This window comes from Kogia breviceps, chromosome 4 (assembly GCF_026419965.1).
Source record: "Kogia breviceps isolate mKogBre1 chromosome 4, mKogBre1 haplotype 1, whole genome shotgun sequence".
Taxonomy (NCBI): domain Eukaryota; kingdom Metazoa; phylum Chordata; class Mammalia; order Artiodactyla; family Physeteridae; genus Kogia; species Kogia breviceps.
In genome coordinates this window covers 182378063-182405864 of record NC_081313.1, presented here as the reverse complement: position 1 = coordinate 182405864, position 27802 = coordinate 182378063, and the positions used below count along the sequence as shown (strand labels likewise).

The 27802-nt window shown below is 58.9% G+C and overlaps 2 protein-coding genes and 1 long non-coding RNA gene across 8 annotated transcripts in view; 2 read left to right on the top strand and 1 right to left on the bottom strand.

The window, feature by feature from the left end:
• The first annotated feature begins 1726 nt into the window (after positions 1–1726).
• LOC136794123 (uncharacterized) lies at positions 1727–14603 on the top strand. 2 transcript variants are annotated; one of them, XR_010840497.1, is made up of 4 exons: positions 1727–1801; positions 3426–3553; positions 5081–5164; positions 14066–14603. It is a non-coding gene; the product is annotated as an uncharacterized lncRNA (long non-coding RNA). The 2 variants fall into 2 exon arrangements; XR_010840498.1 differs by lacking the exon at positions 14066–14603 and adding an exon at positions 7644–9012.
• A 1141-nt stretch (positions 14604–15744) lies between these two features.
• PTBP1 (polypyrimidine tract binding protein 1) lies at positions 15745–27476 on the top strand. 2 transcript variants are annotated; one of them, XM_059063418.2, is made up of 15 exons: positions 15752–15886; positions 18175–18205; positions 21067–21142; positions 21383–21555; positions 21641–21787; positions 21870–22040; positions 22119–22229; positions 22303–22477; positions 22690–22767; positions 23439–23587; positions 24717–24750; positions 25145–25237; positions 25325–25541; positions 25804–25881; positions 25980–27476. In XM_059063418.2, exons 1-15 carry the CDS (start codon positions 15879–15881, stop codon positions 26110–26112), a joined length of 1674 nt encoding a protein of 557 aa, XP_058919401.1. In that variant the 5' UTR covers positions 15752–15878; the 3' UTR covers positions 26113–27476. The 2 variants fall into 2 exon arrangements, with proteins under 2 accessions (XP_058919402.1, XP_058919401.1); XM_059063419.2 differs by lacking the exon at positions 22690–22767 and having other exon boundaries at positions 15745–15886.
• Positions 27295–27802, bottom strand: part of PLPPR3 (phospholipid phosphatase related 3) — a 50150-nt gene continuing 49642 nt past the window's right edge. For all 4 annotated transcript variants that reach the window (XM_067033263.1, XM_067033265.1, XM_067033264.1 and 1 more), the window contains exon 9: positions 27295–27526. In XM_067033263.1, coding sequence (XP_066889364.1) covers positions 27295–27526 — 232 coding nt within the window. The remainder of the gene's footprint in view (positions 27527–27802) is intronic.

Here is a 27802-nt window from a genome sequence, read left to right as displayed (position 1 = left end):
CCGGCACGGGCCTCCCCTCCCCGCTTCCCCTCCCTATCCCCTCTTTCCCCCTCATCTTCCCCTGCTCCAGGCAGAAAATGCTGGGGAGCAGCCAGCGGGGCAGCCACAGTGGACAGCCACTGCCCCCCGAATCCTTGCTTCTCGGGGACGGGAGCCTCCAGACTCGGGAAAGTGGGGCACCAAATGTCCCCAGCAAGTTTTTCTGGCCCACGGAGTCCAAGGTAGTAACTCACCGTCGGGCTGCCTGAACTTGTCCAAATTTCCCAATTTCCCTCCTGTGCACACAGCCCTCAAGTGATGGAAACTCCCATGTGGTCTGACACATACCTTCCCATGTCCTGACGCCACCCCAGCGCAGCCTCGGGGGCCAATGGGTGAAGCCAGAGTCTGCTGTTTTGAGCCCCGGGGCTCATGTTCTGTCCACAAGATGAAGAATCCTGCTCACTGGTGGGAATGAAGTAAAGCGGGGCAGCCGCTGTGGAAAACAGCACTTCCTCAAGAAGTCAGACATAGTTACCATCCATTCCAGTAATGCCAGTCCTGGGCCTTTACCCCAAATGACTGAAAACAGGTGTTCCAACAAACGTGTTCACAGCAGCCCCAAAGTGGAAACAACCCAAGTGTCCACTGATGGATGAACAGGTACACAAATGTGGTCCCTCCACACACGAGAGCGTCCCACAGCCATGTAAAGGGGTGAAGCCCTGACACCCCTTCCCACATGGCTGGACCTTGAGAGCACGATGCTCAGTGAGAGAAGCCAGAGACAGGACACACAGGGTGTGATTCCATTGATGGGAAACGTCCAGAACAGGCAGATCCACAGAGACAGAGAGTGGGTTCATGGCTGTCAGGGGCTGGGGAGGGGGTAGAGAGAGACTGCTGAAGGGGACCAGGTTCGTTTTGGGGTGATGGAATGTTTTGGAATTAAATAGAGGTAATGATTGTACAGCATTGCAAATGTACTGCCACTGAATTGTGCACTTAAAAATGGTCAATTCTGGGAATTCCCTGGCGGTCCAGTGGTTAGGACCGCCAGGTCCTGTGGTTAGGTTAGCTTTCACTGCCACGGCCTGGGTTTGATCCCTGGTCAGGGAACTAGGATCCCACAAGAAGCACGGAATGGCAAAAAAAAAAAAAAAAAAAAAAAAAGACTAAAAATGCTCAAAACAACTTTACTCCCCGATGGGATCTCCCTGATCATAAACTTGACCTTAAATCTAAAACAACCACATATCTTAACAGCAAAACAGGTTTATTCGGTAACGGCAAACAGGTACAAAGCTGGATACACGATGCAGGAAGCCACAGGCAAGTCTGGAGAACAAAGCTGAGAAAACTTTTTTTTTTTTTTTTTTTGGTGGTACGCGGGTCTCTCACCGTTATGGCCTCTCCCATTGCGGAGAACAGGTTCCGGACGCGCAGGCTCAACGGCCATGGATCACGGGCCCAGCCGCTCGGCGGCATGTGGGATCATTCGCGGACCACGGGACGAACCCGCGTTCCCTAGCTCAGCAGGCGGACTCTCAACCACTGCGCCACGAGGGAAGCCACTGAGGAAACTTTTATAGAGAATAGGGAGTTGGGAGGGGCTGTTGTAAACAAAGAGCCCATTGGAGGAAACCCGGAGCTGGGAGTGTGGTGGCTTTTCATTGGCTGAGCTCTGATGGTCTCTCATTGGCTGGGCTGTGGTGGTCTCTCATTGGCTGAGTTGTGATGGTCTCTCATTGGTTGGGCTGTGAAGTCTCCGGCTGTCTGGGCTGGGCTGTTGCCGTGCAGGGAGAAATTCCTCCTTCTGCTGGTGAGAAGCAATAACTTTCCTCATGTTTGGAGTGTGCAGGGGTGGGGGTGAGGGGCAGGGGTGGGGGTGAGGGGCAGGGGTAGGGAAACCTCCACTGTAAATGAGGTTTCCTTTGTTCAGTGTCAGAGTTCCGTTGGCTGTGTGCTCGCCCTGTGCTGGGCAGAGGTGATAGGCTCGGGGCAATAATAAAGGCCCCAAGCATGAGCACCTGCTGTGCGCGTGAAGCTGCCCAGAATTCTCCAGTTTCCTGGAAACAGTCCCATTTCTACAACAGCAGTAGCTGACTCTGCTGGTGTCCCACCTGAGTGCCGGAGCCCCCTGAGGCCTGACAGGTGTTATCCGGTTTGGTCTTACTGTTCCTTCCAAGAGGAGGTCAAGGTCACACAGGCGGGGCTTCTGCTCACTGCACGGCCAGGGTATGCAGACAAGAGCACCGCAGCTCCACAAGGGGCGAACCTTGCCACCGTTTTAGAGGTGACACCACTGAGGCTCAGGGCAGTGAAACAGCTCCCCAAACCGCCCGCCGGCCCCACGGCCCCACCGCTGTCAGCCTGGCCCTCTTTAGGTGCCCACTGGGTGCTAGGGACAGAGCCTGGACTCAATGGAGGGGCTGCAGGGTCTGCCAGACTAGGGTGGTAACCCCTGCCTCGGTTTCCTCGCCGGCAAGCTAGATGTCAGCTGACTACCTGGCGTCTGAAATTCTGCCCCCTCCCTGTGTCCAGGCCTCGGTGTCCTCCGTGACCCAGCCTGCTCTGCAAGCGGCAGAATCTCCTTTCCATCCTCCTCCCGCCCACAGCCATGTGGGGGGCGTAAGTGTGGGGGCGGCAGAGCGGTCCAGGCTGGACGGCGGAGGTCCTGACGGGGAGATGGGGCGGGCTGGGGAGGCAGCTTGCTCCGTGGGCCTGAGGTCCTGCGGGCCCCCGCACACACAGATAAAGAATAACCCACAGCGTGGGTTTCTCTGGGGGGTGGGCCTGGGAGGGTGCTGGAAGGTTCTGTGGCTCGGCCAAGCGGTGGTTCTAGGACAGCAGAATCCAAAAGGCAAAAGGAGTTCCTGGCGGCTTCTAATTTAAAACAAACAAACAAACAATGTGGGAAGGAGAGAAGGAATGCTAGGAATGCGGACATTCCCCCTCGAGGGTGGGGCCCTGGGCCTGCAGCCTCCAGTCCAGGACCCGCTGAGGGATGGAGGCCACCCCCGGCCCACCCCGGCTCCCCCCAGCCTCTGCGCTCCACGAGTCAACAAAGACAATTATTAACAACCTTGGAAAGGCACTTAAAACTGCCGCAAACCCTCCCCCTGGTTTTCTTTCATTCTTTGGCTTAATACCTCATTTCCTCAGCCGGAAGTAAAAAGGGGAAAATTATCAAAGACAGTACTGGGGAACCAAAGGACTTTTCCTTCCTTGTCTGGGGTCAAGATCTCTGTGATCCCGCCGGCCTCCCTGTAAGGGGACCTGGGGGTCTGGGCGGGGAATCCTTGGTGGTTTGAATTCTTCAAGGTCTGGGGCGTAGGAGAACCCCTGTGGAAGGTTCCAGAGACAAATGTTCACAGGGAGAAATAACCGTGAACTTCGCAGGTTGTCAGTGGCATACAGGGATTTAAAAACTGTGTTTCTATTAGAGCCTTGGCCTGGTCTGTCTCGGCTGTGTCCCCGTGTCTGTGCCGGAACCCTATACAATATCTGGAAGTGACACAAGAACATTCCGGAGCCCAGAGGCCGTGCTTTGGAGATAAATACAAGCCTCTCGGTACGTTTGTTTTTATTATTGGGACCTGTTTTATCTTCAGCAAAAAGGAAATCGCCAAGAAAACAGGGGTGATGGAAGCTGGTGGGGCTTTTCTTGACCCAACTGCTTCTAGAATGTTCCTCCAGGATAATGGGCGGGAATTTAAACCCTGTTGGCTCCACAGAGAAGCTTGGGGTGGGGGTGGGTTGCAAAATGTGAATTTCTTTAAAAAAAAAAAAAAAAAAAAAGCTAAGAATGTTGGATCATAGGGAAGAAAAGGTGATCACCCCAGGCTTTCTGGGTTTTCCTGGTAGTTTGTCCAGCTCTGATGCTCTGATACGAAGGCCCATGGGCAGTGGGCTGGCTGCAGGGTCCTGCTGAGGACCCCGAGGGAGGTAGCAAGTCCCAGGTCAGCAGGGCTGGGGGACTGGGGGGCACAGAGCCAGAGTGAGCAGACCTGGGCCCACCCGCAAGTCCCGAGTGAGTTCAGAGTAACCAGCTCAGCCACCCACGTGAGGGGCCAGGGAAGGACATGAGGGGCGTGGCCTCGGCAGAGGCTGGCCAAGGTCGTGTGGCATCTCAACCATGATCCAGCTCTAGTTAAAGATGATGTTTCCAGGGAATTCCCTGGCAGCCTAGTGGTTAGGATTCGGCACTTTCAGTGCCATGGCCTGGGTTCAATCCCTGGTCGGGGAACTGAGATCCTGCAAGCCACAGGGTGTGGCAAAAAAATAAAAAAAAAAAAAAGATAATGTTTCCGGAAAGTTCTGGGGATGGATGGTGGCGATGGCTGCCCGACAATGTGAATATGCTTAGTGCCACTGAACTGTGCGCTTAACGATGGTTAAGCTGGTGAATTTCACGTTCTGTCTCTTTTACCACCATTAAAACAACAACGAAAACGATGTTTCAGAAGAAATGTTAGTATCATCCGGAAAGTTTCAGGACATCAAATAAGTGGAAAGGAAAACGAAGGGAAACCATCTTAACAAGGAGACATATCTCTCTCCTTGGTTAACAGAATAAAAGTACAAAGAATTAAAAAACCTGCTCCATATAACAACAGTTAACAGTTTTACCTCTGGATTCCTGGGATATTTGTTTCCCTCTCTGCATCAATTCTGTTTTTAAATGCTTTCCTGCCTAAGCTTGGGAGACCCCCTCCCCGAGCTGGTTTTTATTTATTTATTTTATTATTATTTTTTGGGGGGTGGGGTACGCGGGCCTCTCACTGCTGTGGCCTCTCCCGTTGCGGAGCACAGGCTCCGGACGCGCAGGCGCAGCGGCCATGGCTCACGGGCCCAGCCGCTCCGCAGCACGTGGGATCCTCCCAGACCGGGGCACGAACCCGCGTCCCCTGCTTCGGCGGGCGGACTCTCAACCACTGCGCCACCGGGGAAGCCCCCGAGCTGGTTTTTAAATGTATCAATGAAAAATGGATACAAAAGACTTGAGGACCATTTAAAAACAAAGGGAGAGAAACTGCCTAACAGCCAGGAACGTGGTGCCACCTTATAATATAGAAAAATGATCGTATGATTCCCCCAGATTCTGGGATGTGGAAAATGCCTGGAAGTGAATAGCGCGAGCTTGGAGCAGCAGGAATCTGCCAGGACCAGGAGAGAAGATGAGGTTTGCATGCTTATTTTTTATTCTTCCAGGGTTGTGTGAACTTGCTACAATGACACTTAGTAATTTTTAGGCAAGATTTGGAAAATATTAGTGTGATCCCAATTTTATATATATACATATATATGCATATATATATAAATATGTATACCGTGTATATATTATTATATATACACATACGTGTGTACAGATATGTAAATATATGCAAATCTATGTTTACACACATACACGTTTCCCATACAGCATAAACAGATCCAGGAAGTATACTGAAGGGGAAACCTCTGATGTTAAAGGCAATTATTGCTGACTTGGGGGGGGGGGGGTCGGGTGTTACAGACGATTTTTCGTTTTCTTCTGTTTGGTTGTCTAATTGTGTAGAATGAGTATTTAACATACATAAATTTTAAAGTCAGTAAGAAAAAATACGTACAAAATGCTCAGAAACAAAAGAGAAGCCCCGTCCCCGTGAGCAGTCACCCCCCCGCCCCCCCCCCCAGCCCCTGACAACCAGGAATCCACTGTCCGTGTCTGTGGATCTGCCTGTTCTGGACGTTTCCCATCAGTGGCATCGCACCCCGTGTGTCCTTCCGCGTCTGGCTTCTCTCGCTGAGCGTCGCGTTCTCGGGGTCCGTCCACGCGGCAGCGAGTGTCAGAGCTTCACCCCTTTTCGTGCATGGCTTAGTGATGTTCCCGGGTGTGGAGGGACACATCTGTCCCTTGATGGACACTCGGGTTGGGTCCACCTTTGGTCTGCGGTTCATCTCGTTCCCGTGAACATTTGTGTACGGTATTTATGTGGACTTGTTTTCATTTTCCTGGAGTGGAATTCCTACCATGGGACTGCTGGCCATACAGTAAGTCTGTTTTTACGCTTTGGAGGAACGGCCACTGTCATGCACAGCAGCTGCACCGTTTCACCTCCCACCGGCTGTGGACAAGGGTTCCAGCCTCCGCACACCCTGGCCCACACCTGTAACTGCCGTGGGGACACTGGCCGCCCTCGTGGGTGGGTGGTGATCGCCGTGTGGGTGGTGGCCAGCCTCATGGACGGGAGGTGCCGTGTCACTGTGGTCTGGCTTGCGTTTCCCTCGTGATGTCGAGCATCTTTTCACGTGCGTGTTGGTTGGGTGTCCGTCTTCTTTGAAGAAATGTCCATGCAGAGATGCAGAGGAATTCGGAGCCGGTGCTTTTGCTCCAGCCCCTTCGGGTGAGCATCAAGCGGCCCCCACCCTGTGGCCTGTGTCAAAACGAGAACAAATTGGTGACATGACGTCTCCACTCCAGGAAGGGGAGCCTTCTTTGAAAACCGTGGCACCAAACGCCTGCTGGTGTGTTCAGACGGAGAAGGGACCCACCCTGTCCCCCGGGTGGGGTCATCAGGGGCCTCCCCGGCAGGCGGCCCTGAGGCACCTGAGCCAGCTGGCCACAACACGGATCAGGTGTCCGTTTCCCGCTATAAACTATTGATGCCTGTGATGTCACACCCGCGAGGTTCACAGGTCTCATGTGTTACCTACCGTGAAACCCGAGGGCTGCTGCTCCTCTGTCCTGGAGTCCCACGGCCTGCCTGGGGGGGGCACACTCCTTCCCCACTCCTGGATCCTTCCAGAGTTAACTTCCTACCGGAATACCCCCTGCCCCCAGGGAACAGGACTGCAGAGACCCCAGAGCATTTCGTTTATCTGAGCTGACAATCCCTCTGCAGGTCCCCGTGGTCCCAGAAAACACGCAGAAGCACCAGAGGGTCTGGGCCAGCCTCCTCGGCTCCGAGCCGGCTCTGTGGGGCGTCCCGGGCTCTGTGGGGTGTGGAGCAGCCTCCCTGCCCCCACCCACGCGATGCCGGGAGCCCCCCACGGTGATGACCACAGATGTCCCAAAGATGTGGCCCTGCGTCCCCCGGGGGCAGAAACTCCCCAGGCGAGAGCGGCTGCTTTCCTGTAGTTAATTCTGGACTTCAACTTGGTTTGGCCTTTTGAGCCGCCCCACACCTGCCCAGGGTCAGAGGCCAAGGTCTGGACGAGGCGGGGACGGACTTTCCCAGAACAGGCTCCGGACGAGGCAGCCCCAGGGGCTGCCAGGCTGGGTCTGGGGTCTCTGCTCCTGGGTGAGCGAGGAGGTGGGTCTGCGGCACCCCCCGTGCCCAGCCGGTGCCTGCGGCTGCGTGACCCCGAGGACAGGCGGCCAGCGGGTGAACAGGTGGCCTCGGGATCGCTTACAGCCCGGCTCACGTTCCCTCCGTATCGAGACATCGTCCTTGTCATGAATTTTGCAAGCCTGTGGAAGCCAGCCTCCCTCCCTGCCCGCCCGGCCCCCACCTCCCTGAGGCAGAGCAAGTTTCCTGTGGCTCCACCACCAAGAGCCACAGCGGGTGGCCCGAAACAGCACACATGTCTTCTGTCTCGGCTTGGGGGCCGGAAGTGTGAGGTCAGGGTGCGGGCGGGCCGGCTCCTCCGGCAGGCTCTGAAAGACCATCTTCCTTAAGCAGCTGGACACCCTGGTTCCAGATTAGCTCGTGTTCACGGGTGCTGGCGGTCAGGATGTGGACAGCTTCGGGGGACCACGAGTCAGCCTCTGATGGGGTCTCTGTGGGTCCCTCCTCCACGCTTGGGCCCAGCCCTCCAAGTGCCGCCCCCCCCCACCCCCCTCCCCGGGTTAGATGTGGCCCCTGAGTGAGGTCCCAGCCCCTTCCTGCGCCCCCACCCCCACCCCACCCCCGTTTCCTGCTGCTGCCCTCACTCATGGGTTTGTCATTCACCTCGCCGGAGGCCCAGGCTTTCGGCACACCTGGTGTCCGGCAGCCGTCCCCGGACCTTTGGGGCTGGGGCTTGTGTCTCCACCACCAATCACTTGATAGAGAGACCCCAGGCCCTCCCTGTGTGAGGGCTGCACACAGAGACACTTCCCAGGAGGACAGCGTGCAGGGCAAGGAACCCCCCCCTGCCCTCCGTAGAGCAGCCAGGAGGTCAGGTCAGGTCGGCAGCAGGGCCCCCTGGGGTGATGGCTGAGAAGGGCACCTCCCCTCCGACATCTTCCCCTGGGAACCCAAGGCCCCGGTGCAACCACAAGAAAACACTGCACAAACCCAGACTGGGGACATCCTGCAGGACTCCTAGCCCGGGCTCCCCACGCCTGCTCAGGGCCCCCCTCCAGGAGAGCTCGTGAGACCGGCACAGGCCCGGGGGACCTGGTACCGCAGGGGTCCTGGGCAGAGACGACGTGAGACAAACTGAGGAAATTCACCAATAAAGACAGACGTGGCAAGAACGTGGGAAATCAGAGCCCTGGACACGTAGGCTGGGGCAGCCACTCTGGACAGTCTGATGCTTACTCCAAAGGTTAAGTTCAGAATCATCATACATACGACCCAGCAACTCCACTCCGGGGGGGGTGTCTATAGTTGGCTGATTGTGCCATGCCCTCCACCCCCTCCCCCAAATAAGATATCCTGGAGCCCTAACCTCCAGTACCTGTAAATGAGATCTTTTTGGAAACAGGGTCTTTACAGAGGTGATTGAATTAGAATGAGATCATGAGGATGGGTCCTAATCCAACATGATAGCTAATCCCTGGTGTCCTTATAGAAAGGGGAGATTGGGGGCAACTACGTGAGGACACAGAGAGAGGATGGCCATTGACAGACCCAGGAGAGAGGCCTGGGGAACCAGCCCTGCTGACTCCTTGATCTTGGACTTCTGGCCTCCAGAACTGCAGGGGGATAAATTTCGGTTGTTTCAGGCCCCCATCTGCATCATTCATTACGGCAGCTGCTGGGAACTAGCACATACTTATCCAAGAGAAACGAAAACGTACGTCCATGCAAAAACCTGTACGCACGTGCTCACAACTGCAGAAAAGTGTGTGGGGGAAACGACTCTCCATTGACATATGAATAATAAATGTGGTGTATACACATATGCACACACTGGAATATTATTCAGCTGTGAAAAGGGGTGAAGCCCTGACACTTGCTGCAACGTGGATGGACCCTGAGAACACGACGCTCAGTGAGAGAAGCCAGACACAGAAAGACACAGAGCGTGTGATTCCATTGACGGGAAACGTCCAGAACAGGCAGATCCACAGACACAGAGAGTGGGTTCCTCGTTGTCAGGGGCTGGAGGAGGGGTTGGGGATGACTGCTGATGGGGACGGGGTTCTTTCTGGGGTGGTGGAATGTCCTGGAATTAGATAGAGGTTGATGGTTAGACAGCAATGGCCATTCAGTGGCCACTCAATGCCACTGAATTGGACTCTTCAAATGTACAGTTTTTTTTTTTTTTTTTTTTGCAGTATGTGGGCCTCTCACTGCTGCGGCCTCTCCCGTTGCGGAGCACAGGCTCCGGACGCGCAGGCTCAGTGGTCGTGGCTCACGGGCCCAGCCGCTCCGGGGCACGTGGGATCTTCCCGGACCGGGGCACTAACCCGTGTCCCCTGCATCGGCAGGCTGACTCTCAACCACTGCGCCGTCAGGGAAGCCCAAATGTACAGTTTTATGGTATGGCTTTTATCTCAATTAAAAAATTGTTTTAGGGCTTCCCTGGTGGCGCAGTGGTTGAGAGTCCGCCTGCCGATGCAGGGGACGCGGGTTCGTGCCCCGGTCCGGGAGGATCCCACGTGCCGCGGAGCGGCTGGGCCCGTGAGCCGTGGCCGCTGCGCCTGCGCGTCCGGAGCCTGTGCTCCACAACGGGAGAGGCCACGACAGTGAGAGGCCCGCGTACCGCAGAAAAAAAAAAAAAAAAAAAAAAAAAATTGTTTTAATGTTTGCGATTTTCCTGGCTGCTCTGCAGAGGTAGAAAGCCTGGGAGGGTGGTCCAGGCCCCGTCCCCACCTGTTCCTGCACTGGGGCAGCTTCAGTGCCTGGCGACCACCCGGGACACTCCCTCTGTCAGGGGTGCACGACGGGGACACAGGGTGGCTCCAGAGTTTTACTGTCTGTTGCCAAGTTGTAAGTTCGTGTCTGGGTGCTTCACCCCCGCAGCGTGGCTGCCCACCCCGAGTCCATGTGCAGCCCAGCCAGCCCCCGCCTCGCCCTAAGACCCTCTGCTCCCTCAGTGCCATTCCCTCTCTGCTCACATCTGACACACCTCCCCCAGGAAGCCCTCCCGGATCCCCCTCCGGTCCCTGCAGGGCCCTGCTCCATCCTCCACCCCCTCTCCCAACACGCACGTCCAGAAGCGGGGAGATGACGCGCAGTGTGGCTGGATCTCAGCTCTGTGCCCAGCGCCGGCCACAGCATGTGTGGGGCTCAAGAAGCCTCGAGGGGCATTTGGGAAGGGGGGGCTCTGGCCCTGCAAAGAGGTGCGGCAGAAAGAAGTGCCCAGAGACAGCTGTCCCCCAGGCTGGCCCACTGGCCCCTCCTGTGACCAGAGAGATGTCCTCTGGCCGGTGAGAAGGTGGGCACTAAAAGTTTTTACATTTAGTGCTTTTTGTGGGTGATTTTGGCCCCCAAGTGTCCCCGAGGACAAGAAGGCCGTGACGTGCCTTTTGGATAAAATACGAGTATTTGCCGTAAGTTGTTCTACAGCCCTGCTGGCTACTGAATCAATATATGTTAAATAAGGAGCCTGGAAACAGAAACTTGTGGGACACAGGATACGTGTGACGGGTTGGTGACACTGTTGTGACCCAAGGCTGGCAGGACTCTCCCCCGCCTCTCCCCCGGGAGCCGGGGTTCGGTGCTCCCCGACCCAGCGTTAGCTGTGACTTCACAGACGCCGAGTGTGAGGATGACGAGGATCAACAGGATTTTCGAAGCAGACTTTCTCCTGAGCTGCAATTTACATGCAGGAAAGCACCCCGATCACAAAGCGTTTTGCAAACTGAACTCCCGTGAGTCCCCAGGTCCCCCCACCTGCGCTTCTCAGCCACTGACCCCCAAGAGCGCCCTGTCCCAATTTCTGGCACTGTCGGTGCATTTTTGCCTGCTGTTGGACTTCATTTGTATACTTGGAGCAGAGGTCTACCCGTCTGGTCTCCGTGCTTCTCCATTGCCGCGTGGATTCCCCTGGGCCGGAGACCCTCCACACAGCACGTCTCCATCCTTTGCGCAGTGCTCACTTCCGTTCTTTCCAGTGTTTGTCTGTTCCGTACTTTTTTTAAAGCTGCTATGGAGATTCTTGTCCAGGCTTTTGTTGACTATTTCTACCCGTTTCTCTTGTGTAAACACGAGGAGCGTGAGTGCCTGGCCTTAGGGGAGGCATACAGGCAACTTTTCAAGAAACTGCCAAGCTGTTTTGCAAAGCAGCTGCACGGCTTCCCCCTCCCCAGCGGCGTTTAGAGTCCCCCCCCTGCCCCATATCCTTGCCAAAGCGGGCATTTCCAGTCTTCATCCTAATGATTTCTTAAAAACAGCTTTATTAGCTATAATTCACATAACCATAATGCCTATCCATTTTTAAAGTGCACAATTCAGTGGTTTTTCAGTTTATTCACAGAGTTGTGCAACATCATCACGATCAATTTTAGAACATTTCATCACGGGGGCAGAAACGCCAGCCATTGGCATCCTCTCCCCAGCCCCTGACAACCAGGAATCCACTCTCTGTCCCTGTGGATCTGCCTCTTCTGGACGTTTCCCGTCAGTGGAATCACGCGCCGTGCGTCCTTCCGTGTCTGGCTTCTCTCACTGAGCGTCGTGTTCTCGGGGTCCGTCCACGTTGCAGCGAGTGTCGGGGCTTCACCCCTTTGCGTGGCTGAGTGACTTTTCCATGTGTGGAGGGACATGTGGTGTTTATCCTTCATCTGTCGATGGTTGTTTCCACTTTTGGGCTGTTGTGAATCCTGCTGCTGTGGACGTGCATGTTCAGGTTTTGTGTGGACGTGTGTTTTCATTTCTGCTGGGCAGATACCAAGGAGGAGAAGTGCTGGGTCAGGTGGTAACTCTACATTGACCATTTGAGGACTGGCCGGACTGTTGCCCACCCTCCTTGGTGCCCCCATAAAGGCAGAGCAGCCTGGGTAAAGCACAGGGGGGCCTCTTCCTGGCTGAGAGGCCCAGGCAGCTCACCCAAACTCTCTGGGCTTGGGAAAAGGAGACGTAGTATTTCCTACTCAGAGGATCCAAGAGTTAAAACAGGAGCCTGGAGGGAGGTACCCAGCCCAGGCTGAGCTCCCAAGGGTGTGGACGGGTGTGTGTGTGTGTGTGTGTGTGGAGACGCTTAGGGCAGAGAGACAGCTCCCTCTCCGGGCAGGGCCTGGGGACACAGTGGGTCCTGTAGGGAGAGACTGGCTTGCTGGTTTGGGCAGATAAGGTTTGCATCTTGGTCTGAGGGCCTGGGGCTGGGGAGTCAGCTGTTGCCCAAGGACCCCGTCAGGGGGCGGGAGACAGATTCCAACGTGTATATTCCCAGGCCTGAGCCAACCGTTTCGCTCTGTCCCTCAGCTGGGGACTGGGGGGGGGGGGGCTCCAGCTTGGAGGGGCTTCAGGGTAGCCTCTTTGGCACCCCCTACCCCCAGCTCAGTCCCACAGAAATCTGGAAAATGGGTCAGAGAGGCTAGGAGGCCTCTGAGGGGAGGGGAGATGTGGAACCCAGGCCCCCACCCGCCCTGCCCTGAACCCAGGCCTTACAGGCTGTTGTAATCAAGGCAATGAATAAACAAACACGGGGAACAAATATTCCGAAACTATTAAGCCATTTCCATTTGAAACACTAGGGAAAGCCCGTGGGAAGGAAGGGGGCACTGGCCTAACCCTGCCCCTTATTTTGACAGAGGGGTAAACTGAGGCAGCCCCATCAGATCTGTAAAGAGAAATAAGACCCAGCTGCCTTCTCCCATCCCCCGCCCCCGCCAGGGCCTGGGATGCTGGCCCTTCCCCCCCCAGTCTGGCTGCCACCCACCTCCCTTGCCCCTGCCACAGAAGATATCCTTTTCAAAATTCTCAATTGCAAGGGGATCACACACCCACGTTCACCCTAAATCATTGATGAGGGAGCCAGCTGGCCAGCGGGCAGAAGGGTTGAGCAGGGAGCAGACAGACAGGGGAGCCGGCTTGCTCCAATCAACTAGGGCATCCATCCAACTGAGATGCAGGGCCTGGGGCCTCCCTGGACCCCCCTCCCCCCACCCCGCCCGCAGACATGGAAGGCTTGCCAGCAGTCTTTCATGGCTGGTCTAGGGTCCAGGTGGGGTCCTGGCCTGACCAGCAGCTCCCACAACGGTGTGTCTGCATCCTAATCCCCTAACCCGTGGGCATGACTTTGTTTGGGAAAAGGGTGTTTGCAGGTGAGATTAAGGGCCTTGAGATGAGATTATCCCGGTGGTCTCTAAATCCAAGGACAAGGGTCCTTTTTAGAGATACACACAGGAGAGACAGAGAAACAGGGAGAAGAGAAGCATGTGACAACAGAGTCGGGGACTGGAGGGACCTGTCTACAAGCCAAGGACACCTGGGCCCCCAGAGCCGGAAGAGGCAGGAAGGACCTGGAGCCTCTGGAGGGAGCTCGGCCTTGCTGACACCTCAATTTCTGACTTCTGGCCTCCAGAACGGGGCGAGAATAAATCTGCGTTGTTTCACGCCGCCTGGTTTGTGGCCCTTGTAAGGGTTGGTTAACAGTGTGGATTCCAATCCGGGCAGGGGCTGTCTTCTCTCCCTCTTGTTCCAGGGGAAGGAGAGAAAGAAATCCTCAACCGTTTTAAGGGAGAGGTCGGGGAGACTGTTCTGATGAGGGGGCCTCTGCACGAAAGCCCCAGGGCAGGGAGTAAAAGGAGGGAGTGGGTTTAGGGAGGAACCTTCCAGAGGGAACAGCCTCGTAAAGGAGGCCTGTGTAAATGGGGTCAGAAACCAGAAAGGCGGCTGCGGGTGTGAGGTCTGTGGGGCTACGAGGTCGACTTGGGCTTTGACTCTGAGCAAAGCCCGGGAGGGCGGTGAGCAGAAATGGCTTTTAATAGATTGCGACCATTTAGGTCCGTGCTAGGAACCTGGTGGAGGGGCCACCAACGACGCTGCCCCCTCCTCTCCCTCTGGGCTGCGACACTCCGGTGTCTCCAACCATCCTCCCTGCTGTCAAGGGGGCCCAATCCCTGGCACCGGTAACCGAGGCAACAAAGATGAGCAACTGCCCCTGGTGGTACCCAGAGCTGAGCGCGACGGGAGTCCTGGAGGGAGCAAATCCACAGGAATGCGTTGGGGATTCTCCTAAATCCACCGGGACACTCCTGATTAGCCATTCCTGGGCTTCAGATGGCCTTCGACAAAAGAGAGGGCCAAGGACTGCAGGGCGGAGGCCTCCGTGAAAATCGGCAGCCGCCCCTAATCCGAGAAAGCCCTCTGGCTCGGGAACCCGGGTCTCTGGGCCCCGTCCAGGCCCGCGCGGCCCTAAAATGGACGCTGTTGCCATGACTCCGCCCAAGCTAAAACCGACCGGGGAGGCGGGAGCAAAGTCCTGACCTCGACTTAGGTAAACGACAAGTGTCATTCTCCCTCTCTAGGTTTGTGCCAATTAAAGATCCTTTTTTTCTGCACGAGACGTATAGCAAACAATATTCAGGATAATTTCTTCTATTTATTGAACGTCTGCTCCACGCTGGGAACTGCGCAAGCCCGGGATGCCCATCATCTCCTGGATGCTTCCAAAAGCCTGGGGTACCGGACTGCCGCGGCCTCCCTGACTCCGCCTGCCCCTCCCCCCACTCGCCCCACCCAGCTGGCCCTGTTTTCCGGCACCTTTCCCGGGGTTCCCCTATCACCCACAACCCTGTTCAACTCCTTTTGGAATCAGCATTCTCCGAGTTAAGTTTGGGGTGTTCTGCTGCTGGGATGGAGGCCCGTCCAGTCCTGAACGTCGTTGACGGCGAAGTCTGCTCTGTGCGCCCCGGGCCTCAGTTCCCCCCCGCCCCATTGCAGGCAGGCACAGCGGGGTAGTCAGTGCGCCCCCGACCTCATTTTTCCCCCATTGCAGGCAGGCAGGGCGGCGTCCGCCGTGCCCCCCGGGCTTCAGTTTTCCCATTCCTGCAGTCAGGCGAGGAGACCGTGGTCGGGCTTCGCTGCTCTGGGGCAAACAAAGGACAGTCAGGGGCGACCCGTGGCCACATCGTGCCACAGGCTTGTGGCCAGCAGTGGAAACAGCCCCGGCGCCTCAGGGACGCGTTAGGCCGCCGCCACTTCTCCGCGTGCTAACCTAAGGGTAACGTCTGAGTTCGAAATGGACTTCGGCCAGGTGCCCACAAGCAAGGTGGCGCCCTGGAGGTTTCCTGCCCTACTTCAAGATGGCGACGCGCCTCCCTTTGCTCTAACGCCCGAGGTGGAGGTGGACTCTGCCCGTTTGCAAGATGGCGGCAGCCTGGGGGAAGCACGCTTCCCACCGCCTGACCCGCCACGTACCCACTCCTAAGATGGCTTCTCCAGCAAAGCCCCACGCAGGAGGGCAGCTTGCTCACTGGCTCTGGCGCCATCACGTGGCCTCACCTCTTCGCCCCTTCCCCGACTCCACGGGCCGTTTCCGCCTCGCGCCCTGACGGACGGCCATCTTCCCCAATGGCCGCCTGCCACTGTTTTTGGCCCCACCCCTCGAGCGACTTCCTAGCCATTGGGAGGCGCTGGCGGGGTCCCCCGGCGCTCGCCCCGCCCATCTGCGCGGCAGGAGCCAATGGGCAGAGCGCGCGGGGGACGTGTTCGGGCGTCTACGCCATTTTGTGAGTCTATAACTCAGAGCCGTTGGGTCGGTTCCTGCTATTCCGGCGCCTCCACTCCGTCCCCCGCGGGTCTCCTGTGTGTGCAATGGACGGGTGAGTAGTACTCGTTCGCTCTATCCCCCGTCCTTCTCGCGCTCCAGTTTCTTTCTCGTCGTCGCCCCGGCCTCCTCGGGGCGACGGTCCTGGCGCGCCGCTCCGCCTCCACCCCGGGCCCCGGGACGCCGCCCGGCTCCTTCCCTTCCCCCCGGCCTGGGGCGCGGGTGCGGCCCTGGAGGGGGCCGCCGGGAGCGCGAGGCGGCGAGGGTCCGGGGGAGGGGGCGGCCGGGCCGAGCCGAGCCCTGCCCGCTTCCGGTGCCCACGAGGCCTGACCCGTGCGCACGCGGCGGCCCTTCTCGCTTCCCGTCCGCGTTCTGCGCGCACGCGCCGCCCTTGGAGACTCTTGTGGCCCTTCCGGCGCCCCGTATGGTCTTCTCGCGCCCCGTATGGTCTCTGCGCGCGTGCGCGGCCTCGCGCGCTCCTGGCAGTTCTGGCGCGCGTGCGCGGGCTTTCCCGCCGCGCGGACTGCCCGGGCCTGCCCCTCCCGCCGCGGGCCCGGGCGCGGCCGGAGACGCCGCCCTCCCGCCCGGAAGGGCGCGGGCCCTCAGCCGCCCCCTTTGTTCCAGCCCGGCGTCCCGGGGTGGCGCCCCGGGCGCGGTGGGGGCGGGGCGGCTCGGGATCCGAGCCCGCTCCCCGCGTGCCGAGGTGTCGGGGCGGGGGGGATCGGGCCGCTCGGCAGCCGGGGCTCTGTTGTCGGGAAGGGGTGGAACCCGATGGAGCTGCGCTCTCCCGTCTGGCACTCCGTGGGAAGCGTTCAGGGGTAGTTGCGGGTATTTTGTGGTGGGGAGCTTCGAGCCAGCTCTCCTTTCTCTCTTGGCCCGACCGGGCGGGGCGGGCGGTTAAAAGTGCCCGGAGGGTCACGTGCCTTCGGTGTCTTGGGTTTGAAATGATAGGTTTCAACCTGAATTGAGGCCAACCTTTTAGAAAAATTACTGCAGCAAGAGGAACTTGATCTCCTCGTGGTCTGCCTTCCGCTTTGGCTGGGGTGGACTTGCCCAGAGAACCCTTTCCCGAGCCAGCAGGCCGTGTGCTCGGTTTTCTTGGCCGTTTGGTCAAGTTCTCGAGTTTTGTGTCCTCTTTCGTCCCCCGTAATGTGGTTTGGGGGCGCATCTGCAGCCTCTTGTCGGTGGTGTGGTTACCTAGGCAGCCGGGCCTGGCCTCCGGCTGCAGCTCCTGTTAGGCCTGCCGTCTTTTTGGAAGGTCAGAAAACCTTTCCCAGAAAGGCCGTTTTACGTAAAACACTTCCTGTGTCCGAAGCCCTCCCTGGGAGTAGGAAGCCGCCAGGCGGCCTGGGTTAGCAGTTGGGAAACTGCGTACTTTTCATAATTTGTTTTTCTGGGAAGTTTTTTTTTTTTGAATCATTAAGATTTTTAAAAGTCGTTGTCGCTGGCCCGTGAGGGTTTTGCGGGGAAGAGATGGAGGTTCCGCCGCAGAGGCGGTGGGTGAGGATGGGGCAGGGCCCGAGCCGAAGCTGTGGTGGGAGCCCGAGGGGGGATCCCGCAGGCGGCGGCCCCGGGGCTTTCTGCCGGGCCCGAGGCTGGGCCGGGGGACATGTTGTGTGACATCATGAGAGGCTCTGGTCACGGGACCGCCAGGCCTTGGCGGCCAGGTGACCTTGTGAGGGGCGTTGTTGGCTAAATTCTTTCCTGAACCGATATTTTGGGAGTCGTTAGTTTGTTGCCAGTTTCTGTTTACTGCATAGACGTCCTCAGAAGGTTCTGCTGTCCTGGGGGGCTTGGGCTGCAGGACCCAGAAGTCCGGGGCAGCTGTGCTCTCCCCCGGCCCGGCCTTTCCTAGCGGGGCCTGCTCTGCAGGGGCGGGGGGAGAAAGTCCGCTCACGTGGAGCCCGGTTGATGAGTAACTCGTGTCAGCTCTATCTGATCCTTTCCACCGAGCTGCCCCCTCTCGGCCTCGTGGGGCCAGAGCTCTAATCTTGGGCCCTTGAGTTGCCTTTTTACCGGTCTGCCTTCTGCTGGAAACGTCCCCCAAGCACTGCCAGTTTCTAGAAAGCAAACAGCAGCACCTGAACCTTAACCAGCATCAAGTGTCTCTCCCAGGGCCTGTGGAGGGGGGTGTCTTTGTCTTTAGACGGGTCGGGAGGCGGGGCCGGGGTCCTGCCGGGAGGGAGCCGGCGGACAATGATGGCTCCTTTTCAAGTGGCGATTAAAGGGCGGACGGCTCGCTTCCCTGCCCCAGCCTTCTAGCTGACGAAGGCCTCGAGCAGGGGCTTGTGCGCCGGGATGTGGCGGGCGCCCTGGCTGACGTCTCCTTTTTTCTCTCCGCAGCATCGTCCCAGACATAGCAGTTGGTACAAAGGTAGGCGCTTGTGACATTGCTTCTTCCTTCCGCCCGCTCCCACTATGGGCAGCCTGGCTTGGTGCTCCTGGGGTGGACAGCCTGCCTCGGGCGGGGGGTGGGCGGCCCCTCAGCAGTCTGATTTCGGGATCCCCTGCCCTGCCCTCGAGCTCAGAACGGCTTGCGGTTGGAGGTGGGATGCGCGGCGGGGTGACAGGATTTTTGTCCTCGGTTTCGAGTGGGTAAACTTGAAGTCTGTGTGCACCTCAAGCAACTTGTCGGGTGGGGGCGGGAGCGGAGAATTCCAGGGGGCTCTGGGGTAGTTCCAGGCTGCTTCTGAGGCTGTCCTCGTTCAGATAATTTTTGCTCAGAGAAATGCGACGTCGGGGGCAGAGTGTCCCCCCTCGGGCCGTGTGTTCTGAGCCCCGCAGGTGGCCGGGTGTCCTGAGGAGCAGGTAGCAGCTGGTTTCTGGTCTGGTGGCTGCCGTGCCTGGGCTGGTTTTGGTTTTCCCAGGCGGACTCGTCTTTGCACGCGCCTGTCCCGATCTTCCTGCAGATAAAACCAGGAGGGGGACTTCATTCGGCGTGCTGTGACTGGCACGGGGACCCTCCCCCTGCTTCTCTGGGGCCACTTCAGCCGGAGCACCCCTTCCAGGGGCTGTCTCCTCCGTCGCGTGCCCCGGGGGTCTTGGCTGCCAGAATCAGCTGTACGGGTCGGAGGCACTGATCCTGTAGGGGGCGTGCCCCGGGGGACCCACCGGGAGGGCAGTCTGGTCCTCTCCCTCAGGTTTAGGATAAGCTGGGCCCCAAGTGAGGCCCCGGGACTGCCGGTGCGTAAGCTATCGATGAAGAAGCATGGGGGCTCTAGGCGCTGTTCCTGGCAGTGAGTGCGCTTAGGGCTTAGGTGGACTGGACGTTTGCTGTCGGTGCTGCGTTGACTTCAGGGTGGGAGCCCTGCGGCAGCAGCTGGGAAGAGCTCCCCCGCGGCATGGACTGGCCCACGTCCCCCCAGGCTTCTACCCTGCAGAGTGGCTGTGCCCCAGTGGGCTGTCCTTGTGGAGCCACTGGTCACCACGTGCACGTCCCTGCCCCCCCCCCCGCCCCGGGGGAGGGGGCGGTGTCCGGGAGGGAGGCCTGGGGGAGATGGGCAGCCAAGTGGGCGGGGCTTGCCCCCCAGACCCTGCAGATGTAGGTGTGCCAGGCTGTCTGCTGTGAACATGGTTGGGGCCAAGAACGCCCCACTCCTGAGGGAATCCCGGCCCTGCTTGTCACCGAGACAGGAGCCGACGTACTCTTTTTAAGGTTGTGCAGCCGGTGTGTGGGAGCTGCCCGGGTGCCCGGTCCCTGTCCAGCTCGGGGCGGGGGGGGCTTTGTGTGCCAGGGGCGGGTCAGGGCTCCAAGTCCACATTCCTACCACTCAGGCAGGGGAGACTCTGTCCTCGGTGGCTCGGGGGCGTTCTGCCTGGGTTCTCGTGTGGCCCTTCGTTCATGTCTGGGGCTGGTATACTGCTCTGAACCTTGAAGCACCCAGGTCCACTTGGGGAAAGTGAGCTGGGGCATGACAGCTCAGGTCAGCCTGGAGTGCTTGGGGTTTTTTAACATTTTGCTTCATTATAAAAAATTCCAGCCCTAAGCGGTCTGCGGTTCTGGATCCTTTTCTTGACTCTAAGGACAGGCAGGGGTCTGAGCCTTTGCAGCTTTTCCACGGGCTCAGGTGCTGGCCCTCTGCGCATCCATCTCAGCCCTGAGCCCTGGGGGGCGGGGGGAGGCCCCTGCAGATGCCCGCCCGGCGTGGGGTCTGGGTTCAGGGTCATGCCCGGAGCAGGTGGCCTAGCAGGCAGGGCGGCCCGGAGCAGCCTGTTTGCGCCCAGCAGTGTTGCCATGTGCCCGATTCCTGTCCTGAGGGGCAGACCGTGAACCTCCTTGGCTTCCTTCGGCTTGTCTCGAGGGGCAACGTGGGGTGAGCGGTCCCACTCCCCTTCAGTGCTAGACAGCGGGAAGGTGGGGAGGCCCCTGGTGTGTGGCGTGCTTGTTTGTAAGTGGCAGTTAAGCTGGCCTGAGGGAGGGGCAGAGATAAGGTGTTCTTGAGGAGGGATGAGCTGGCGAAAATGGCAGTTGCAGGGTCTGGCCCTGCGAACGGCTGGTTCTCGTTGTTCCTGCCGGGAGGCTGCGGGGCACCCAGGGCAGGGAAGCTCTTCTCAGGCCACCGGTTTCGGGTCTGGAAGTTGTTAGAGGGGAGCCTCCTGGTCCCAGTGGGGTCTCCTTGCCCCTCGGGTGGGGTTTTGTCCTTGCCCGGCAGAAGGGCCCCCTGTCTGCTTCTTCACCCTGGGCTTGATCTTAACTGGTTCTGGGGGTTGATTCAGTTAGACTGAGATTAGTGAGTCAGCTAGTCCTGTCTGGAAAGAGGATGAATGGGCCGCCGGGCACCTTGGGAGCTTCTTGCTTGTTTGTCACCAGGGTGCCCGCCGCCTGGAGAGGTGGCCTTTCTGGTCATTGGGCTCCGGTTTCCTCAGACTGGAAAGTAGGACAGACTCCTGCGGCTGAGCGGGTGGCTGCAGTGTGTGTGACAAGGGGGCTTTGTCCTCATGGGCCTTGAGTGGCTCTGTAGTGATTGAGAGCACGACGGCCGATCCTCGGGGGCAGCCAGCCTGAGCCCGTGCAGACCCCAGGCACGGGGGGGGGGGTGGGGGGGGGAGACGGGACACGCAGAGCCCCTGTAGGGGACGAGACGCTGGCCCTGCCTGGGGAAAGACCCCCAAGGGCTCCACAGTGGGGGAAAGGGGGCTGTGTCTTGAGTGCAGAACCACTGGGCCCCCGTAGGGAGGGTTGGGGGGCGCTGCGGTGAAGACGCCGCTCGGTTCCAACCCGTCCCTCTCTTCCAGCGGGGATCTGACGAGCTCTTCTCTGCCTGTGTCACTAACGGACCCTTTATCATGAGCAGTAACTCGGCTTCCACAGGTAACCCTAACTGTAGCCCTACCTGGGAGCACTTCCTCTGTGGTTCTGAGGAGCGCACTTGGGGTGGTTGGTCCTGACCTTGGTGACCTTGAGCCTCACCCCCCCGGGAGCCAGGTGTGGAGACCTCCCCGTCCCAGCAGCCTCCCAGAGCTGGGAGGAAGTAGATGCCAGGAGAAGAGGGGTCCCTTGCTCTAGGGGAGCCGGGAAGTGCCTTGTGGCACGCACACTGTCCTCTTGCAGCAAATGGAAACGACAGCAAGAAGTTCAAGGGGGACAACAGGAGCACAGGTGTGCCCTCCAGGGTGATCCACATCCGAAAGCTGCCCAGTGATGTCACCGAGGGGGAGGTCATCTCCTTGGGGCTGCCCTTCGGGAAGGTCACCAATCTCCTGATGCTGAAAGGGAAGAACCAGGTACAGGGCCTACCTAGGCTTCGTCTGGGTTGGTCGCCGGGCCTCCCGGGTCTGGGCCTGGCTCACACACAGCCCCCGCCCCCAGGCCTTCATCGAGATGAACACGGAGGAAGCCGCCAACACCATGGTGAACTACTATACGTCGGTGACGCCCGTATTGCGTGGCCAGCCCATCTATATCCAGTTCTCCAACCACAAGGAGCTCAAGACGGACAGCTCGCCCAACCAGGCGGTGCGTGCCCTGGGGTGCGGGCACGGGGGGAGGGCGGGTGGTGGCCTTGAGGCTCGCGGGACTCAAGGCTCTGCCCCCACAGCGGGCCCAGGCGGCCCTGCAGGCGGTGAACTCGGTCCAGTCGGGAAACCTGGCCCTGGCCGCCTCGGCCGCGGCGGTGGACGCGGGGATGGCGATGGCCGGCCAGAGCCCGGTGCTCAGGATCATCGTGGAGAACCTCTTCTACCCGGTGACCCTGGACGTGCTTCACCAGGTGCGTGCTCGTGCGGGGCGGGGCCCCGTTCCCCGGGCTGAGGCCAACCCCACCCACCCGGCCACCCTTTTCCTGTAGATCTTCTCCAAGTTCGGCACCGTCCTGAAGATTATCACTTTCACCAAGAACAATCAGTTCCAGGCGCTGCTGCAGTACGCCGACCCCGTGAGCGCCCAGCACGCCAAGCTGGTGAGTGGTCCCCGGGGCGGCTGCGCCGCCGGCCGCCAGGCCCCCACTCACGGCCCTCTCGCTGTCCCCGCAGTCGCTGGACGGCCAGAACATCTACAACGCCTGCTGCACCCTGCGCATCGACTTCTCCAAGCTCACCAGCCTCAACGTCAAGTACAACAACGACAAGAGCCGTGACTACACGCGCCCCGATCTGCCATCCGGCGACAGCCAGCCGTCGCTGGACCAGACCATGGCTGCAGCCTTCGGTAAGATGCCCGGTGGCAGGACGGCGGCGGCGGGGCGGGGCGGGGTGGGGGGCAGGACACGTAGCTCAGTCCTAGGCGCCCAGCTCCGCACCCGGGGAGGTCAGCACCCGTCTCCCGGATGCCCACAGCACCAGCCCAGAACCCGCCGGGTGGGGCACTGGCAGCCGGCTCGCACCCATGGGTGCGATGATTAGTGTCTCATTTGTTTCTAGGTGCGCCTGGTATAATGTCAGCCTCTCCGTATGCAGGAGCTGGTTTCCCTCCCACCTTTGCAATTCCTCAAGCCGCAGGTATTCAAACACTCGTCCCTACCACCGACTCTGCATGCCCACACCTCTCCCGTAGCTCTGCTTCCACGGCAGCCGACGTGGCGCAGTCACGGGGGGAGCCCACCTTCCTGGGCGCAGGCCTCCAGGTTCCCCATGGAGCTTGGACAGGGCAGTCGTAGCGCAGGGCCATGCAGAGAGCCCGCTGACCCCACAGTCTCTGGTCTGGTTCCCTTCAAGCGCCCGGCGAGGACCAGCGCACGGTGGTTGGAGGGATGTGCCCCTAGTAGATGCATTTAAGTGGCCTGGTAAGCGGAGCGGCGTGAGCTGGGCGGGCACACCTGAGCATCCCTCCCGGGGGCCAGGCGCCCACCTACGTGACAGTCCTGAGCCTGTTGTCCCGCCCGGCGTGCCACTTGCATGGTGACGGGCACCTGCATGCAAGCACGGCCGAGGCTGCTGGGCTCGATCCTGCACCCAAGGAGCCGGAGCTTTCTGTGCTGTTTGGCGCGTGTAGATGGTTAAGCCAGTACGGTCTGTGCCACGAGAAGCGTGGCGGAGCCGCAGGCGTCCTGCTGGGCCAGCCGCTCCCCCCCCCACGTGTCTCCGTTTGCATGAGGATGGGCAGGACCCGTGTTTCCGTCTAGGTGGAGAAGGCAGGCACCGCTGCTTATCTGACCACCTCTTCCCTCCAGGCCTCTCCGTCCCTAACGTGCACGGGGCCCTGGCTCCCCTGGCCATCCCGTCGGCGGCAGCGGCGGCGGCGGCAGCGGGCCGGATCGCCATCCCGGGCCTGGCAGGGGCAGGAAACGCTGTCCTGCTGGTCAGCAACCTCAACCCCGAGGTACGTGGCTCTTCTAGGCTGTCCTTCCGGAAGTAGGAGTCGGGAGTTTGCTCTCAGGTCCTAGTGCAGACTGAGCCCCTCCCCCAGGCACTGGGGCCCCTGGAGCCGGGTCCCCTGGCCCGGCCAGTGCCTGCAGGTGTCACGCTGTTCTCCTCTCTGCACTGACGTCACTCACTGCTGCGTCCTTTCCGCAGCGCTTGGAGTTCTCCTGTTTTCCTTAACATCTCAATGTACGTTCCTAATTCCATGATGCTGAGAGTTGAAGTATTTGGTGTCCACGAGAGCAGTCTTGCAATTTCGAGCCCAACCAACCTCGGTCTGCAGGGGCCTGCGGGGCGCCTCTGGGGAGGGGGTGCAAGCCGAGGCCACCAGCCACGGTCCCTGAGGTGGCAGCCGGGCCTGCGCTTGTCCCGGTGGCCAAGTTCAGCTCAGGGAGCTGGGATGAAATGATAGAGGCTCGAGATATTTTGATTCTTGAGAGACGGGTTCCTGTTTATTTTAACGAGCTGCTTTCTTGCCTGTCTGAGCACGTGTGACTCGCGGCCTCTCGAGCCCTGTCCCAGCTCCTCTAGCCAAGCTCTCCGCTAACAGCCACCCCAGTGAGCCTGACTGGAGGCCCTGGTGCGGGCCCCGGGGACAGTTCCTGGAGGGCCTGGTTGGGGGAGTGGGGGGGGGGCGGGCGCCATCTCCTCCCCGCGGGGGGCGCTCCTGCTGTCCGCCCGGCGTGTGGCTCGTAGTGTGTGTGGTCTTGACTGATGGGACGCCGCGTGTTTTCTTATGTATTTACTGACCTGTGTTTTTGCTACTTTTTTTCTTTTCTCCCCTTCCCCTTTCCCAATTTTTTTTCTTGCCCTGATCCGGAATTTCTTTGCCAACTGACTGCACGGTACTTCTGCTTCCTGTTGTTGCTTGAAACAAAACAAAACCATAAATAAATAAAAACAAAATTCCCCCTCAAACCCTGCTCTCCGGAAACCAACCTGCCCTTGAATATTAACATCCTGACAACTTCATCATCCATCAACCTGCACGCCTGCGGGGCTGCCTCCTCGTGGTGGACGATTCCAACTCGCCCCCTGACCTCTCCCTTTCCCTGTCCCTCGCTGCCTTGCTCTGCTGTCCTCTAAAGAGAGTCACACCCCAAAGCCTCTTTATTCTTTTCGGTATGTTATCGTTCCCACTTTTATTATCTTGTTTTCGTGTAATTGAGGTGGTTGTCACGCTCTGAGATGTCCGAGCGTGCGGTCCGGGCTGCGCTTTGCCTACTGATTTGGACTCCAGAGCATGGTTTACGGCCCCGCATGCTATTGGCAGAGTAGACGTGTCGGTAGCAGCCGCAGGATGGTTCTTGGCAATTGGCCTTTCCTGGATTTCAGGGCTTCTTTGCTGAAGGCAGCCCTCCCGGTAACGCTCCCTGTGACTAGACAGCTTCTCAGAGGCAGAATAAGCAGAGCTGCGGGGAGAGCCAGCCCTGTGCGGGAGTGTGGGTCGCGGGGCTGGCGGGGAGGCGGCCGCGGGGCCCGGGCGGCTCAGCAGTCTGTCCCTGTGCCCTTGAAGGCGTGTACGGCGACGTGCAGCGGGTGAAGATCCTGTTCAACAAGAAGGAGAACGCCCTGGTGCAGATGGCCGACGGGAGCCAGGCCCAGCTGGGTAAGGGCCGCGGGGCTGTGGGGGCCGCGGGGTCGGCACCCAGGGGCCGCGGGGTCACGTGGGTCCTGTGTTGTGTCTTCCCCCCAGCCATGAGCCACCTCAACGGGCACAAGCTGCACGGGAAGCCGGTGCGCATCACGCTCTCCAAGCACCAGAACGTGCAGCTGCCCCGTGAGGGCCAGGAGGACCAGGGCCTGACCAAGGACTATGGCAACTCGCCCCTGCACCGCTTCAAGAAGCCCGGCTCCAAGAACTTCCAGAACATCTTCCCGCCCTCGGCCACCCTGCACCTCTCCAATATCCCGTGAGTGCCTGTAAAGTGGTCTCCTTGACGCTCCTGCTTCCGGGCCTTCCGCAGGCCCCAGGGAGGCCTTGCTGGAGGCGCAGCGGAGTGTGCTCTCTGCTTCCAGGGCACCTTTCACATGCTCATGGTTTCCCATAACCTCTTTCTGGGGCCCCTGAAAAGCTCCTGGAGACCCCACCCTTCCCTGGACACCCGGCTGCTGTCTTGAGGGAATGGCCTCGACCTTCCACAGACTGGCTCAGGTCTCTCTCCCCCCCTGCAGGCCCTCCATCTCCGAGGACGACCTCAAGATTCTCTTCTCCAGCAACGGCGGGATCGTGAAAGGGTTCAAGTTCTTCCAGTGAGCCCAGCCCCACCCCCTCGCCCCGCTGCCCCTGGGTCTGCCCCGCCCCGCCCGGCCCTTCACGGCTCCTCGTGTCCCCCCCGTTTTCCCCGCAGGAAGGACCGCAAGATGGCGCTGATCCAGATGGGTTCCGTGGAGGAGGCCATCCAGGCGCTCATCGACCTGCACAACCACGACCTGGGTGAGAACCACCACCTGCGGGTGTCCTTCTCCAAGTCCACCATCTAGGCCACCACCGAGGACCAGCCTGCCGGGCACCCGGCGACAACTTCCATCATTCCAGAAAAAAAGCCACTTTAAAAAGCAGCTGAAGTGACCTTAAGAAAAGACCAGAGATTTTATTTTTTTAAAGAGAAATCAGTTTACCTGTTTTTAAAAGAAATTAAATCAAATTCACTTGCTCACCTGGGGGAGGTGGGGTGCCAACCTCAGGCTCTTGGTGACCATGGAGGCCCAGCCCGGCCCCTCGCCCGTGCCTTCTGTAGTCTGCGTGGCAGGCGCTCCCAAACCTCCACTCGGCTTTCTTGTGCCTTAAACCCGCTGCTCTGGCAGGGCCTTTTTGGGGTAGCAGACGTGTTGGGGTTTGGGGGCCTGGGAGGGGGGTCAGCCTCCCATGGGATCTTGTGCCTGCCGCGCTGGGAGACTGGGTGGCCGGGTGTGGCCGCCCCCCCCCATCCTTGTATCATGTATGATTTGCCCCCCCAGCCCCTAGGCCCCTCCCCGTCGCTTCTTCAGCTTCATTTCCACCGTAATCTCTGTATTATGCTTCGATGCAGCTGCAGACACCTGTGCCTAGCAATATTTCCAGTTGACCAAATATTCTAATCTTTCTCATTTATATGCAAAAAATAGTTTTAAGTAACTTTTTATATAGCAAGATGATAAAAGTGGTATGAGTGTAACCTAAATTTTCTCCTCGTGGTATGACTTTGTATACTGTACTTTTATTTTATTCCTTGTCATTGAGTCGCAGGGCAGGATCTAGTTTCCAGGGCAGACACAATGGGGCCGGCACGTCTGCGACCTGCCGATGCCTTACTCACAACTGTCCTCTGTCCCAGAGGACAAGTGCTCTTACACTTTCAGGGTTTCTTTTTTCCTGCAAATTTTGGACCAAAGTTTTGTTTCTGTTTTTTGTCTGCCTCTAATGCTGGGACCCCAGGAGGTGGGACAGCAGCCCTAACCTTCCGGTCTTCACCGCCTTGTCCTGCACTCACGGGTCCAAGGGGCTCCCCGCACAGGCCCTGTGCTGGCCGGCCCTTCTTCAGGGCCTGGGCCTCAAGTTTCCATGTCGGGGTGGAACAAGGGTGTAAATATTTATAATTTTTTATACCTGTTGTAAGACGTGAGGGGCAGCAATTGCGTTTTTTATGGTGACAGATGTATATTTTGATAACAGCAATTACAGGCTCAGTATTGTAAGGAGCATGGCAGGCCACTGCCCGCTGCCGGCTTGTAATGCGGAGAGAACTGAATTAAAGCAATTTTATAACAACTCCTACCTTTTCTGTAGGCTCTTTTTTCCTGTCCACATGTAGGAGGTGGTCTGGCCAGTCTGTACTGGACTCTGAATAAATTCTCTGTATCCTGCACTTGATTTCCCTCTTTATTGGGCCTGTTCGTTTCACTGCTGTTTCCTCCTCTGTGTAAAAAGCCGTGTTGTTCCTCTCACTTCTCGCTTGGGGGTTTCAGGGGGCCTGGAGATGGGGCCCCACATCGCATTCCACCGGATCCCTGGCCCCAGACGTGTGCACAGTCTCCGGAGGCCGGGTCTGCCTGCTGGGCCCTGCGACCGAAATGACTCCAAAAAGGCACACCCCGCTTAACGATCGCCTTTTATTGTCTGATGGGGCCCCACGTCTGCGTTCGGCCAGACCTACCCCCCCCCCCCCGCGGCCCTGCCCCCACCCCACCCCCG